Source organism: Rattus rattus, chromosome 4 (genome assembly GCF_011064425.1).
Source record: "Rattus rattus isolate New Zealand chromosome 4, Rrattus_CSIRO_v1, whole genome shotgun sequence".
Classification (NCBI taxonomy): Eukaryota; Metazoa; Chordata; class Mammalia; order Rodentia; family Muridae; genus Rattus; species Rattus rattus.
Genome location: NC_046157.1, coordinates 159,088,965 through 159,105,762, shown reverse-complemented (window position 1 = coordinate 159,105,762; position 16,798 = coordinate 159,088,965). Strand labels below are relative to the sequence as shown.

Below are 16,798 nucleotides of genomic sequence, written 5' to 3'. Positions count from 1 at the left end.
TTTTTAAGCCAAGGTCCTGGCTGGCTCCCCAGGTAACCCCTCACTCCCTCAGTGCACTCTAGATCTGCAGATGGCAAGTTGGGGTTTTCTCCTTTTCTTAGGACTTGGAGGTTTTCACACCAAGGCATGCTCAGCTAGCTCCCCGCTCACAGACTAAAGAAACCTAAAGGAAATAGATAATATATTTGCCAGCCAACATCTCTGCTTAAAGGGTCTCCTTTTTCATATCAACACTTCCATGAATTCAGAATTTGAGCAACTCTTTGCTATCCAGTTTGACATTAACAAAACAGCAGCACTGACAACCTGCTGGTGTCAGAAAGGAACATCTTAAAACTCTCTGGACTCTACATGAAGACAGGCTTCCAATCCCAATCTTTGATCTCTATTATAAAGCACTACCAATAAAATATCCTCGAGATTTATGGGCGAGCTTTCATCCGAGCTGTCTCACACCTAAAACAACACGCACGGCTGGGCCAGCAGACACGGAGCTTCGGTTGGGTTCCGACTGTTCAGGTTTTCTTTTACTTTAAACTTAATTCATGTATTTATTTTTTCTAATTACCTTAAAACTTAAAATTAAATTGTATTTATTTCCCAGAGAAGATATTAGATGAGCAAATGTCACAGCCTCTGAAAATAGGTTCAAGTTCAGAAACACAGTTGTCCCTATCTTAAGAGAACCATCTTTGTTAAAAGGAAGGGTAGGTTTTAACATTTAAACAGACACTGTTTAAATTTATCTTTCTCTTGACTATGTGCCCTTGTTAACTCGAGTTACTGAGTCCTTATACTGTGAGTCAAATCTCAACGAGAAGAATTTCATTTAAAGCCAGTGAGTTAGGATCTGGACCCAATACTGGTTCCCTGTCTATTGTCCTACTCTCTGGGGTCATTCCCCAAACCAAGACTGTGACTCTGACTATCACTCACTTCTAAGTTGGCATCTCAATGAAAAGAAGTGAGAGCCACATTTTCTATAGATGGGAAATCAACTGGAACTCCCACTCCATTCCCTGGAGTGACAGAATTGGGAAAAAATGATTTGGCCAAATGAGAGAGCAGAGAAGATGCAGAGGGAAAGGCAGCTCGCTGGCTTCTAAGAAGACCTTTATAGGCAGAGTAAGTGAAAGCAGCAGAAAGTTCCTGGACACAGCCGGGCCTTTAAGAAACAAAGCTGAGTAGGAAGAAAGGTCAGAGCAGTGCTTCAAGGCATCAGAATGCACAGCTCCTGCTGGCCAAGGTTGAGGCGGGTGCCTCAAGCTCCTGCCAAGCTAGAGGCGGAGCTGGGCAGTGGAGGTTCACAATCCGTCTTCTACCAGCTCCCCACTTTAGAGGTTAGCAGCAGAGTCCCAACCCACACCACCAAACTGTGACAGTCACAATACCAAGGGAACAGAAAGGACAACACTAGTTATTAATCCAATTTCATTCTTTTGGTTTCTAATTTTGAAACAGAATTCCTGGTTATAAGAGGAGACTGCAGCTTCGAGACAAGAGAAAGCCACCTGCTCAGAAGAGGAGGCTCCAATGGATCTAAAGTTCTCAACAAAGGGCAGAGTTAACCTATTGCAAATGAAGAGTGTTTCACACTTTCTTGACACAGCCTTTAAGTGTGAGCAGTTACTTCCTATCTCTACACTAGAGTTTTCACAGTTACAAGGGATCTGGAAGTTCAGCTTCCCTCTTTCTCAGTCTGGACCAGGGAAAAGGTGGGTTTGGCCAGCAGCACTGTCAGGCAGGAAGTGCACATGGGACTTCTTCAGCCTGAGGTCAAGTGGAGTTACTGTACAGGAGTCAGAACTGCACTCTTAGAAGGGTCAAGCTAGGAAGGGGCCCTGGAGTTTAATATGTTTCTTAATTCAAGATGCTTAGTGTAGATACCAAAAAGAGACAAAGTAGAATAGAGGCCACTCTCCAGAATGTATGTGTGTGCACTTTTTGTTTATGTGAGTGCATGCATGCATATGCCATGGTGCACGTTCAGTGGTGGTCCTTACCTTCCAACTTGCTTGAGACACTGTCTCTCTTGTTTGTCACTGTGCCTCTGTGGCCGGCCTTAGCAACATCTAGACAACATAATTACCAAAGGACTAAACCTTCTGGGAAGCAGGTAATAGGAGTTCAGACAACCAGAAAAGCATGTTTCAAGGTCTTGTTTGTCAAAGTGTGGAGGGAGCAAGAGAAGTCAGTAAGACCTAAGAGAAAGGGGGAGGTTGCCTTATAAACAGGATAAAAACGCTCAGGCCCAAAGGTATGTGAAAACTTAGACACTGGCAAACCTCTTTTAAAATTCCCTGTAGGTTCCCAATGTAGGCAGAGGCCTCAGAACTTCAGTTGGGCACTCCAGTATTCATTCTACCTAAAATAAACAAGGAGCTAGAGAGGCAGCAGCCAGACCATGAGGACACACTGCTTGTGAGGCGGAGTTCATGGCCTTGTGATCATGTTGCCAACAGTGTGGGCACACAGGTAGCTAGTAGTGGTGAGACTAGGAAGCTGTACCCTTCCCTGAGTGATGACATTTGGAAATTCTCAGAAAGGAGTAGATGTGGCCCCTGGCTAGTCTCTGGTCCCTGAGTGTTGGGCCAAGCAAGCAATATCCAGCTTCAAGAATGCTTTGGGATGGGTTGGTAGGAGTGGGAACAGGCATTTTACCTTGGTACAGTCAATGATTAAATACCAAAAGTCATGTTCTAGAGCATGTGACTGTGGAGGGAAGGTTCAAGCCACTCAGTTCAGCAAGTGAGCAGATTGTCAGAGAGCAAAAGGCTGGGAGAACTCATGAACTACTATGGAGGAGAGAGATAAGTCACATATGTTCTTTTATTTACAGCTGTCTTCAGACCTACCGCAATGCCCACTAGACACTTGGTGCTTAGTAAATACTTGTAGTTACTTGTAGGGATGTGCCAGTTACAGTTACATAGCGGTAGAATAGATAGATCTCTTTCTCCCACGTGTGTGTGTGTGTGTGTGTGTGTGTGTGTGTGTGTGTGTGTGTGTGTGTGTGTGTACATGTGCAGAAAGATGAAAGGTCAACAATAGGCATCTTCCTCTCTCACTCTCTGACTTCTTTTTTGAGATAGACCCTTTCACCAAAGCCCAAACTCACTGTTTGGCTAGACTTGCTGAGCAGGCAGCTGTGGGGCTCTGCCTCCATCCACTCCCTCTCATGCTAATATCACAGATGCACATCACCACACCCAGCTTCATGGAGGTGCTGAGGGCCTGAGATCAGGTCCCTATGCTCACATGGCAGATAGTTTACTTATTGAGTGATCTCCCAGTTCCTAGAAGGGACGTAATATCTTCCTTCCTGAGATGAGGGACATCTAACAGCAAAAGAATCCATCTTGGGGACTCCATGGGCCTCTTGTAAAGTGTAGGTCTGGACAGGATTGGTGCCCACATTTAGAACAAGGGTTGAAACAATTTCTCAAAGGCTCTTGTAGATAGTAAATTGTCATTCCATTCTGTTGTTATTATGTGAGAGTGGTCACAGATAATACATGTGCTGGGTCCCAACCAAACTATACAGAAATCAGCAGCTGGTATGGGCTGTCTCACAGGCCCTTCTTTGGAGCAATAGTTTGAAAGCAAGCATTTCCCCTCATTTCTTTCTGAAGCTGACCACTGTTGTAGCTACTTATGTGACAAGGATACTCTGAAAATGAAGCTTGGGACAAAAATGTACAATAGCAAAAGGCAAGCATATTCCCAGCATCAAGCCCATACTTTAGACATTACTAGATCTGAGAAAAGATTCAGAAAAGGCATATTCTTTACAAATTCAAAACACACTAAGTGGGTACACTTAGTAAAGTCTAGAAACTCAAAGCTGATTTGTACCTTCTGGACCAAGTAGACACTTGTGGCTCTCTCAGCAGCTACCTTATCCAAAGAGGATCCCTCAGGAACGAAGTAACTCACATCGGCTATGTGGACGCCCACTTCGAAGGTGCCTGTAAGCAGATAAGGAGGAGCATCAACTTGGTTGGAAGGACAGCAGAATTCCACAGGGATCCTTTCCAAGGGTTTGTATCACCCTTACAGGCTCAGCCCTGAAGCATGGGTTCTAGTCTTGCCAGCTACTTCTAGTTGCTGTGATCTGTGCTGTTCTCTTTCCTCATCCCACACTGAACAGATGGTGAGGTTCCTGTTGTGAATGAGTGTAATATTTTCACAAGTATCTTCCATTTCTAAAGGCTTCTAATCTTTGGGTAAATCCATCACCACATTTGCAAAAGACAGGCCTAGTGTAGAATCAACAGTTTGCTTGTTCCTCTCTCCTGCCCACCTACCTTCCTCCTTCCCTCCTCCCTCCTCCTCCCTCCCTCCTCCCTCCCCTCCTCCTCCTCCCTCCTCCCTCCTTCCTCCCTCCCTCCCTCCCTCCTCCCTTCCTTCCCCTCCTCCTCCTTCCTTCCCTCCTCCCTTCCTTCCATCCTTCCTTCCTTCCAACAGTTCAATCCCTCCAAGAGCCACCAAAGTAGTACTAACCAGTTTGGTGGGAATGTCCATTAGGGCCATAGGAGAAGTAGTTTATAAACTTAAGATTTACCCTTGAATGTCATATTAACTAACTTTCAAATGTGATATGGCATATGAACATAAATATGCATACATGTTGCTATACACATATGTAATACATACATGGATATACTTATGTATTTATATAAATACATAAAATGGACAGTATCTAAAAAGAGCATGCTCATAAAATAGGCATTGAGCTTAGAGAAAGAAAGATACATTGGTGATGCAAGCACAGGGTTGACGGTGATTAAACCGAGCATGCACCTGATGCACTGTCTTATCCTGTGCACCCATCCCTGTTGGCAGTGACTTGTGGGATGATGTCACAGGTGAGGCAGGTACAAGATAGAAGGAGGCCTGTCATTGGATGAGAAGGAAGGATGGGCGGGAGAAAAGTTTGAAGGAAGAGGAGGAGACAGGAACAAAGAGAAAGGAGACAGGAGGAAGAGAGAGAAAGGAGAGAAGTCATGGCAGGACAATATGGTGGGTGACGTTAAGATTCTACGCTGTACCTTTACAGGTTGTTACAAATGTTCTTAAGGGATGGATGGTACTGGGCTTTGTATGTTTAGGTGGGCAATTATATCTTATCAATTGGATCTAAGATTATTGTGTTGTGTGTTCTTTTATGTGACGGTTTGGGTGTAGGAAAGTGTGCGGCGGCAGGAGACTCTGGGCCGCCGAGGAGTTGGGATGTGTTTCCACCAAGATATCTAGCAGATATCTTAGGGCACCCTGGTGCCGGACCTAGCGAGGTGACAGACACCTATACTTTTTTAATTTTTTTATATTTTACAACAACAGTGACTGTTCTTGGCATAGGCATATGACCCAAACAGATTTTTTTCTGAGCTTGTTTTTAGGGGCCAACATGGACTTTATCCAGGAGGGTCTCTCCTGTGAACTCAGAAATGAAGGATAGTTGCCAGGAACCACATTCGTGTGAATACTCAAACCAACACAGAAAAATAACAAGTCTAAGAAATAGGGGAAAGTCCAAGGTGACCTCATTTGACCTTCAGGGTCCAGCCAAGGTTGAACCCAGGCCATTTGTCTACTTGGGTGTTTCTAAGCTAATGAATACTTTTTCGGTTCCGACTCACTGACAGTCACATCTGATATCAAAGAGCTTATTAGCACACCACCATTTGCTCCTTTGATGACCTGTGTGACCAGCCCTAAGACATCAGACATTCTTACCTTTAAAAAAAATGACATTCTTATTTATATGCATGTGTATGCATGGGTGTGGGTGTATGGGGCGGGGTGAGCATGCTATGGTGCACATGTGAATGAATGTTAGAAGAAAATTTGAAGGAAGCAATTCTTTTTCTTTTCACCCTATGAACCTTGAGGGTGGAACTCAGATCCCAGGCCTGGGGACAGGAGCCTTTGCCATGAAACCATCTGACTGGCCCACCTGATAGCTGGTATGGAACATCTGTAGCTTATACGTCTTCCCTGGTCCTCCTTCACTAGAGGTAATTCTTACCTTAGCTTTATAAAAAGGGTACAAAAAAGAAGGGATTTTTAAAAAGTAGAGATAGAACTTATTCTTCCATTGTCCTGACAAACAGAGCTCCTCCCACTGAGTGTTCCTTGGGTGTTTCTGTACAGCTTTATTGCATTTACAAAGGAGAAGTCACGTCTAAGGCAGCCGATGGCTGCTATGGGGTGGTACAAAGGGCTTATCTTCCACAGGAAAAAGGCTGGCTGGGGAGCTCGGATAAAGCAGCTGGGCTCCAAGTTGAGTAGTCTCACTCTGGTAGGCATGCAGCTATGCTGCTGGGTCACTGGGTGCAGTGACCCACCCATGATGCCTGACACTCTCTGCACTTTAAGTGACCACAGGTAGAAGAAGTCTTGGATGGCTCAGTTTCTAAATTCTGATACTTTAAGTATTTAAAACCAACACTTGAAGAAGGTAAAATAAAAGGTCTTCCTTTGAAATTGGAGTAAATATTGACTGAAGGAAGAGAGACGACTATTACATCATGATATAAACCATAGTTTTAAACCCAGGCTCTGTGTTACTATACATGAACTTTGTGAACTTAGTGAAAGTTGACAAACTGACAAAGAGTTCATTACAGGAGATAAAACATGGTGGAGGCCAACCAAAATATATTTGAGGGACTTGAATTTCATTCTGAATTCCCTGCAGAGCCTCTCAACCCAGCAAAAGATACTCTCTTATTCTCTACTTTGGACACTTTTTATGAAAACCCTAAATAAATATTTTATTACATATATTTTCATAATGTGAACTTGCAGAACTCTTAAGACAGTGGCACTGAAGTTTTAATTCTATGAAAGAAAATAATGTACCTCAAAGGTCAAGCATGCTAGCGTTTGCTGTCAGGACACTGAGGACGAGTGCTATGTTTATAAAATGCTCTCTTTAATGTCTACTAAAAGAATATAAAACTATTCCTTAAAATAAAGAAAAAAAAAACAGTTTTCTATCTAGTGGGGCAAAGGAGACCCTCATGAGTTCTGAGAGCAGTGAAAGCTGAGAGAAATGGTCTTTTTCCCAAGGCCATTCACGCCTGTCCTACTTTTACAAAGACTGCAAAGCTCTTAGGAATACAAACATTCCTTTGAAAGAAGCAAAGAGACTATCAGAACCTCTTGACTTGTGTAAAACACTAATAGACTCGAGCCAGGGCTCAGAAACCACCTTTGCAAATCCAGTTTCCCAGCTGGGGCAACCACTTCTTGACAGGGTCCTTGTCCTATCCTCAGGGGTGGGGTATCCTCCAGGTGTTCACGTGGCCTGTTCTCAAGGGCTCCACGTTTTGTTTTGTTTTTTAAGATGATATATATATATATATATATATATATATATATATATATATATATATATATATATATATATATATATATGGAACAGAGCCCAGAAGATATCAGATCCCTAGCGCTGGAGATAAAGCAGTTGTGTGCTTCCTGACTGTGTGAGTCCTAAAAGAACACATGTGCTCTTAATTGGAGAGCTGTCTCTCCAGGCTCAATGAGGGCTTTCTTGAATAAACCTATGATGCAGAGAATGAAGCCTCTGGTTGATGCCAGCATTAGACATCCACACGTGGAAATTCAGCTTTTAAGGAGAACAGGGCCTAATGAAATTAGTAGATACACTGATGCTAGAGGACAAAAGCCTGTGAGAGTGAGATGAAGTCTCACTGATGGAAAATAGTAAAGTATTTCATAATCTACAACAGCTACATGAATATAACATTGGCAGTGATGTTCACAAAGCTGCTAATCGAGCATGGGGATGTATCTCAATGACATATCATTTGCCCATCATGCACAAAGCCCTGGGTTCAATCCTTTCTCTTCAAAAGCTATTCAGAAAAGTAGGAATGACCACTTTTAAAATATATCTCTGTGCCAGAGTGTCTGAGTACAATCTAACACTGACAATAACCACATCCAACAGATTGCAAGGATAAATCACCTGAGGATAGAGGAGGCTGCTAATCACTGGTTAACATAGCCCAGCCAGGATGTGATAAACCCCAATTCCAAGCCAGCTTGACTCCTGAGCTTTTGTTCCATTTATCCCCCTCATTCCCCCCACACCCACAACCCCCATCTATGGTCACTTCCAGGACAAGATGAAACAGCCTAATTTTCTGTCTCAATGGGCCACAACTCAAAAACCTCCCTATCATCCATGACTCAAGGGAAGCCACATTCTTAGCTTTGGATGCAGAAGTCCTTTTCCTAGCCTTGTTCACAGCCACACCCCTGTCCCTGAAGGCTCTTTTGGTTTTCACTGCCAAGCTCCTTAACCACTTGTAGCAGGGCCTGATTATGGAACAACCACTAAGCCATTAACTCTAGTTCTCTTTAATTAGAAGAATAAGTCCTGGAAACCCCAGCAGCTCCATTCAAAATCTCTAGCTGACAGCCAGCTTTAGCTGGAGGCAGAGAGAGGCTTGGCCAGCCTCGGGGGCTGCCCAGGCAGAGGTGGGGAGATGGAGGCATTGTCAGTCTTTCCTTAGCTAGGGCAAAACTAGACCCTTCCAGACCTGGTCACTTAAGTGTGCTTGCACCACTACTGAGAAGGACATTGGTGGCACAGGACACACCTCACAGAAAACAACAGTATTTGCTGTAGTAAACTGAGGATTTGTGTCCTCCCCAAATTCACTAAATCAGCAAAGGCACCTTCATGGAGCAGATCAGAGGAAACCCAGGATGTGTTCAGGCCTCTGCTGACCAGGTACTGCACTCTACTTTCCCAAGTTCTCCAATCTGCCCAGACTTCTTCCCCACCCAGTCCCACTTCACTAGAGTGACCATCATTTCCTTTAAGGAAGACCAAGTTTCTCACTGCTCCATGCCCTTGCATAAACCTATGGTTCACACAGAAGATAGTGCTCTTTTTGAAATACAGGCCTGCCCATCCTTCCTCAGAGTTCCACCTCTTTGAATGGTCCACTCTTCTCCTTGTGCTATTTTGTCAATTCGAGGCAACTAATTTGAAACTAACAAAGTTCTCACACCTTTCTCTCCCAAGCCTGGAACTCCAGATCCTCCTCTCTCCCCTGCTCCATCCTCCGTGTGTGTGTGTGTGTGTGTGTGTGTGTGTGTGTGTGTGTGTGTGTGTGTGTGTGTGTGTGTGTGTGTGTGTGTGTGTGTGTGTGTGTGTGTGTGTGTGTGTGTGTGTGTGTGTGTGGCTCGTGTGGGCATGCTGCACTCTTTCCCACCTAATTCCTGACAGCTCCTCTTGTCCCTCATACTCCATGGAAGGGTAAGAGAGGGTTTTCTCAGGCAGGACTTTCCTGAGGACCCGTTTGGTACCTTCCTAGAGCTTATTACCCGCCCCCAACATCAGTTACCACATGTTCATTATCAGTTATGTCCCTACCCTGTAACCAGCTTGAAGGACAAAGAAAAGGCTTAATGATCTGTGTTTCACATCAAATGAATGAGCAGGAAAGTTAAAACAGTGGCTGCTGTCAAGTGTCCCTTGGTGGTTGGCACACAGAATATCCAGTCCAAGACTTCATCTTTTAGGTGACTTCAAAGTCTCAGGACTTCCCAGTGTAGTCTACTTCATCCTCAGATAAAAACGGCAAGTATTCGTTCCCCACCCCTTTCAAAGCCAATTCCCTAGAATTTTTATTGATTGCTCTAGCTCCAGCTTATAGGCTGCTCAGAACAAGTCCATAACTCAGGGGCAAGAATCTGTCTAAGAGGAAGAGTAGAATAGGGTTGGGCAAAAGCTAGCAACAGCTGTGGCTGCTGCCAACAGCCCAGGGCTTCTAGAGCTACTCTCCTTCAGGTGAGACAACACATAGCTTCGTAGTGAATTATATCATAGTCCTAACACTCTCTCCAATACGCTCTCGACAAGCACCGCCACTCATTCGACCATCTGACAGATGCTAGGAAAGCTCCTACCATGTACGGGTCAAGCATTTTCCAGGGACTGGGACTACTCATACAGAAGGACAGGCAGGGTTCTTCTATGGAGCTTTGTTCTAGCAAAGAGAAAATACTGGCAAGAAAGTAAATGATAAGATTAAGATGTCTACTTAAGACAGTAGAAAAGACCTCGGGTAAAGTAACAACATGGGAGAGAAGACTTGGCATGTTTCAGTTTAGTTATGATGGCTTCCCTGAAGAATACACCGAAACCCGCAAGGTAGATTGAACTATGTCAAATAATGCATGGTTGGCAGGGCATATCCAGAACAAAGGGCTAGGAGCTGAGCAAGCTTGATGAGCTTAAGAAACAAAGAGAAGGCAAGAAGGGAGGGAAGATAGGAAGTAGGATCCTAGTGAAGAAGGCAGGCCTAACAATAGGCATGCTGGGTCAGGATGAAGCATGTAGATTTTATTTCAGCTGAGATGGGAAGCCACTGGAGAATGAAAAGAAACAAACAGACCTTAACGAGTATACCAGGTTCACATTCTCATTTGGCTGCTGGCCTCATTCTGCATACCAGGTGTCTATTGTGGGGGTTTATGGTGATACTAAACTGCAAACAGTAACCCCAAAGAAGGTCTTGATCTCTGAAGAATGGTGTTGCCAGGCAAAGAAATGAGCTGTCTGGCAAGTCGTCTATGCAGTACGCACAAGCAGAGGATGAAAGCATCATCGCCTACAAGACGCCCTTTCTCCGCAACACAGCAGATGCTGGACTTAGATGGGCTACCAGCCAATCTATGATGGGAACACACTGCTCTCGGGGATTACCCTCTTGACCCCATGACTAGTGTTTCCAACCTATAAGCTCGAAGAAAGAGACAAATCTGGTTTGAGAGCTCGGGAATGATAAACTGACCAAAGGGGCAACAGAAAGGGCTTCCCTTTGGGTAACTCATGCAGCCAGGATGCAGGCCCTGGCCTTGCTTGATTCTTCTGAAGTTTTGAGACAGACTAAACATCTGAAAAACAATTGGGCTTATATCACCTTGTGGCCACACAGTAAACTTCCTCTTTCAGCTGGGACAAGCAGAGTCCCGCTGACACTGACTTTGGTGGAAACACTGACAGAGCTGCTAGGTAAGAAGGACAATTCAAACTGATGAATTCCAGTTCTGTGCGGTATTCTGTTATGTAATCTCCTCACACAAAAGTTGACCACCGGGATGGCATGCCATGGCAGCACTCCATGGCCGTGACGTGGTGAGGATTTGAGGCTATTTCTTAGACTTAGAAGGAGTTGAAGTAATGAAAAATTCCAGGACACATAAATCTGAATGCAATGCAAGGTCTGTGTGCACAAGGAGGGTGCTGTCTGGCACGAACACTCAGATGCCCCTCAGGGCTAGGTCTGGAAGAGTTTGTAGATTTTCTTTTCTTCTTTCAATCAGCAAATAATCGCGCCTCAGATAAACCTCATTGGCTACGATACTGCCACGTGCAAAGCTCTTTTCTTCTTTTCTTTGTTTCTTTCTTTACTGCCCATCAAAGGGTTAAAAAGGACCTTCAGTTACAAACACCTTAACTAGTGAGCTTACCTTCTGGAGGTAGGCAGCTTAAAGAGCCTTTCTCCTTCGTTGTTGCAAAGGGTTCTGTCAATCTGCAAGTACTCAATGAAACTGCCCACACGGCAATTTTTGTCATGTTCAATCTAATTCTCAGGAATCTCAGCTTAAGTTCATATGAATAGCACGGAAGAAGGAGTGAGGTCCACTTTTCCTTCCAAATGATTTGAGCAATGGGCTCCTTCATTAACAGGAAGGAGAAAGAGGAGCTGAACATGTGAGGCTGGCACAGGCAGTGTCTGGGGATTTCCAGGCGTCTCCAAAGTGAGAAGGGGAAAGCCTGGGTCAGCCGGTCAGGCCTGGGACAGAGCACTGAGCACACACATCTGATCCTTCCTCAAAGCCAAGACAGTGAAGCTCAGGGCTGGGGAAGGATCTTGAAGGTGGTTACACACTTAGAGAGTAAAAGCGACAGGAGCTGGGGCGGGGGGCGGGGTGGCTAGGGTGGAAATGGGGCAGACTGGCTATGGTTTAAGGACTGCAGAAGCAACACACATTTTAAAATATTCTGTCAGCTGGCTCTTGTGCATGTTCGAAACTCTCCGTCACCTCCCAAAATTACAAGGTTAAAGCCAAGGAAAGGAAAAAAATTTGAGGACAAAATACAGTAAAGCAAAACTACACTTAAAAGAAAGAGAAGCCAAAGAGACAAAAGACAGTTATAGTTTGGAACAGAATGACAGTGCCCCCAATGATGACTTTTGAACCTTGGAAAATAGGATTATTTCTGACTTTGTGGTCCACATTTATTAAAAATAAATTCTAATTTTCCATGATAAATGACTTTCTCATTTAAGGTTAAGATTGCTTTTTAAATTCACTGACAAAATACTGCCTCTGTGCCCACTTGCTGCCACATAACTCTGAGTCCACAGTCCACAACTGTTTAAAGGTTTCTCAGGTGTCTAAGTATGGCTGTCCCAAAGCCCCAGTCTTACTCCACTACTGTGTACAGAGCACTGTATGATTCCTGCCGACAGCTTTCCTCCAGAGCTTAGCACGCCCATGTGTAGGCTTGACTACAGAATTTTAGCATTTTCACGCCCATTCATAGGATGATTTATCCCTCCTTCATTCTTCCTCTTCTCTCTTCCTCCATCTTTTATCTCTTCACCCCATTTCTTGTGCTGTTGTTTCATATACCAGGTCTCAAGCTGACCTCAACCCCAACTTGCTGTGTAGCAAAGTCTGCTCTGGAATTCCTGCTCCTCCTACCTCAGACTCACAAAGGCTGGGATTACAGTCAGGCTCCAGCACACTCAGCCCTTTGTAGATTTTTTATTTCTATTTTCTCCTAATAGTTTCTAAAAGAAAAATATAAAAGATATATAATTTTATACATCTAGAAGAATAAATGTATAGATACTATGTGTTAACTTTAATTATCTACTGATTAATTCAGTTTAAATCTTCCTTTCACCTGAAATTAAAATTTTTGTCTCTCACTTTAAATTCTGAGAGGCAAAAGTTTATCACTTTATATCTTAGTGATAAATACTTGGAAAGGCTTGTCTCTCTTTGGTGGGAGGGGATATTTATTTTTTAATTTTTTATTAGATATATTTCTTTACTTACATTTCAAACGTTATTCCCCTTCCCAGTTTCCTGTCCCCCCTCCCTCTCCCCCATATGGGTACTCCTCCTATACATCTCCCTATTGTCCCCCCATATTTCCCTGCACTGGGGACCCAACCTTAGCAGGACCAAGGGCTTCCCCTTCCACCTGTGCCCCAACAAGGCTATTCTCTGCTACATATGCAGTTGGAGCCCTGGGTCAGTCCATGTATTGTCTTTCCACAGTGGTTTAGTCCCTGGAAGCTCTGGTTGGTTGGCATTGTTATTCTTATGGGGTTGCAAGCTCCTTCAACTCTTTCAATACTTCCTCTAACTCCCCCCAAGGGAGTCCTATTCTCAGTTCAGTGGTTTGCTGCTAGCATTGACCTCTGTATTGGACATGCTCTGGATGTGTCTTTCAGGAGAGATCCATATCCAGTCCCCTTTAGCATGCATTTTTTTAGCTTCATCAATCTTATCTAGTTTTGTTGGAGATATACATACATACATACATACATACATACACACACACACACACACACACACACACACACACACACACACACACACACACACACACACACACACACACACACATATATATAAGCATATGTGGGCAGGCTCTTAATGGCCATTCCTTGAGTCACTGCTCTAAACTTTGCTTCCATATCCCCTCCTATGAATATTTTTCCCCCTTTTAAGAAGGAGTGGGAACATCTGCATTTTGGTCATCCATCTTCTTGAGCTTCCTGTGGTCTGTGGATTGCATCTTGGGTAATTCGAGCTTTTGGGCTAATATCCACTTATCAATGAGTGCATACCAAGTGTGTTTTTCTGTGATTGAGTAACCTCACTCAGGATGATATTTTCTAGTTCATTCCATTTGCCTATGAATTTCATGAAGTCATTGTTTTTGATAGCTGAGTAGTACTCCATTGTGTAGATGAACCACATTTTTTTAATCCATTCCTCTGTTGAAGGGCATCTGGGTTCTTTCCAGCTTCTGGCTATTATAAATAAGGCTGCTATGAACATAGTGGTGCATGTGTCTTTGTTGTATGTTGGGGCACCTTTTGGGTATATGCCCAAGAGAGGTATAGCTGGGTCCTCAGGGAGTGGAATGTCCAATTTTTGGAGGAGCCTCCAGACTGTTTTCCAGAGCGGTTGTACCAGTCTGCAATCCCACCAACAATGGAGGAGTATTCCTCTTTCTCCACATCCTCACCAGCATCTGCTGTCACCTGAGTTTTTTATCTTAGCCATTCTGACTGGTGTGAGGTGGAATCTCAGGGTTGTTTTGATTTGCATTTCCCTGATGACTAGGGATGTTGAACACTTCTTTAGGTGCTTTTGGCCATTCGATAATCCTCAGCTGAGAATGTTTTGTTTAGCTCTGAACCCCAATTTTTGATAGGGTTATTTGGCTCTTTGGAGTCTAACTTCTTGAATTCTTTGGGAGGGGATATTTCTAGTAATGTTAAATAGCTCTTTTTCAATCTAATTACTCAACTTTACTCATTCATTCATTCATTCATTCATTCATTCATTCATTTCTTTGCATGAAAGAGAAACCATTTTCTGGCTTCCCAGAAGTAGACAAAACCAAAAAAATTATACTCATAATCTATATATGCAAAGGATGTAAATCTGCTACAGAAATAGCATATCAACTGTTCTCTCTCTCTCTCTTTGTCTCTCTCTCTCTCTGTCTCTCTCTGTCTCTCTCAAAATAAAACCTTTCTTCTATAAGTTACCTTTGCTATGGTATTTTATCACAGCATAGACAGTCCAGTTTATAAATCTTTTCTCTTCTTTTTTGTTTTTTGTGAGAGAGGGTTTCCTGGGGATCTGCCTGCCTTGGCCTCCCAGGGCTGGGATTAAAGGCATGAACTACCATGCCAGGCCTAATCTATCTTTTAAGGATCATGCTTTTCATGCCCGGTTTAATAAATCGTTGTATCCCCTAAGGCTGTGAGATTATTACTCTGTCATCTTCTTGATGTGTTAGTGATTCGCCTTTCCCATGTAGATCTGAGTTACATGGGGCTCATTTTTATGTAGGATGTGAGGCAGGGATCAAACTCTCCTTTTCTTCTATACAGGCTCCTCACTTGGTCTAGCACTACTTATTCACTCTCAGACCTTCTCTCCACTGCACTGAAGTAACAGTGAGCTGAAAGCTAGATGACTACACATGCATACATACACATGCACACACACATGCACACATTAGGTGGTTCGGAATTTTCTACTCTGTTTACTTTCCAGCTTCTGAACAGCAGCTGGATGTTTGTTTCTGTAGTACAACTCTTAGGTTTAATCTTCCCACTTTTGTGTTAACATTAATTAATTATATTCATCGAACATTCACTCTTTGTATTGCACAGTTCTAGGTGCCAGGGATTCCAGGGATTATTTAATCTAATTTTCCCATTAATTCTGAGTTAGATATTATCATTCTTATTTCAGAGATTAGAGAATTTGGGCTCAGAGAGCTAACCTTTTCCTTTGGAATAGGAACTCTGATCTTTCTCATTTTGTTATAGTAGCTATCATTATTTCCTTTAAAAATGGTTCTTTCTCAATTTATTTGCTGTGTGAGTGCACACTCCTGTACTCAGACTATGGCACACAATTTTCAGGAGGTGGATTCCTTCTATCATGTGTGGGTTCTGAGGATTAAACTCAAATCAAGAGGCTTGGCAGTGAGTATCCTTACAGGTCACCCATGTTGCTGTTTTTGTTTGTTTGTTTGTTTGTTTGTAGACAGATTGTGTAGGTGGGCCAGGTTGGCCTCTCCTTTCCTCCACCCCCGAGCACTGGAATTGCAGGCTTGCACAGTGCTCACCTTGTGGTTTGTAGAGAGTATCAGTAGACTATGCTACTGCTAGCATAGTTAAAGTTAGACCATATTTTTGCAACAACAGGTATAAAGGGGGCTTATTTAATTTAGTTTTTAATATACTCAGCAATTTGCAACTGGTAGAAACTTGCAATGATGTCTAGTTTAAACCACTATTTTATTGCTGAGGAAAGAATTTCAGGGAATCACAGACGTGCTTGAACTTCCAGAGGCAGCAGAGGCGAAGACAAGGTGGGAAGCCCACTCTTGTGCTCCTCTTCCAGTGCTCGTTTTGGCATACTGCAACTGTCTCTTACCGTGCGATGGGAGTGCTGGGTCACTGGGCCTCCCCACTGGCTTCCAGGTTTACCTTGGTGCCAGATGCTTGAGGATGCCTGACTAGTGGGTGCCAGATTATCTTGGCTTTAATGAGCAAGGAAACTGGAACCAATCAGTAGGGCTGGAAAGAGATGAACAGGCCAGGGTCCAAACTTGGTTTAACAAGGTGCACTGAGACATCCATGAAGAGAGGAGAATTTCCAAAGCCTGGACCCCACAGAAGTCAGGCTAGCATGGTTTGAGTGGAACATAGGAATAAGACGTAGAGAGGTGGGGCTGTCTCTCCACTTAATCTTTCCACTTATAGCCTCCCTCAGAACAGGAGCAATTTGGCATGTATCCCAGAAGCCCACTCTCATGCCAGGGCCCTTGCGTGGCTATTCAGTTATTTGGATATTTTGAGTCAAGGTACAATTAAGTTTTTAAAAAAGATCATCCATCAAGGACAGTTAGAGTTGTTCCATCACCAGGGCCCCAAATGAATGGAGAAGACATGTGCTTCCTTCTGGGCGGATG

General features: G+C 43.6%; 1 protein-coding gene across 4 annotated transcripts in view; it reads right to left on the bottom strand.

Annotated features, from left to right (window-relative positions):
• Positions 1-16,798, bottom strand: part of Dis3l2 (DIS3 like 3'-5' exoribonuclease 2) — a 350,417-nt gene that overhangs the window by 86,407 nt on the left and 247,212 nt on the right. For all 4 annotated transcript variants that reach the window (XM_032901537.1, XM_032901540.1, XM_032901539.1 and 1 more), the window contains one exon: positions 3,856-3,968. In XM_032901537.1, coding sequence (XP_032757428.1) covers positions 3,856-3,968 — 113 coding nt within the window. The remainder of the gene's footprint in view (positions 1-3,855; positions 3,969-16,798) is intronic.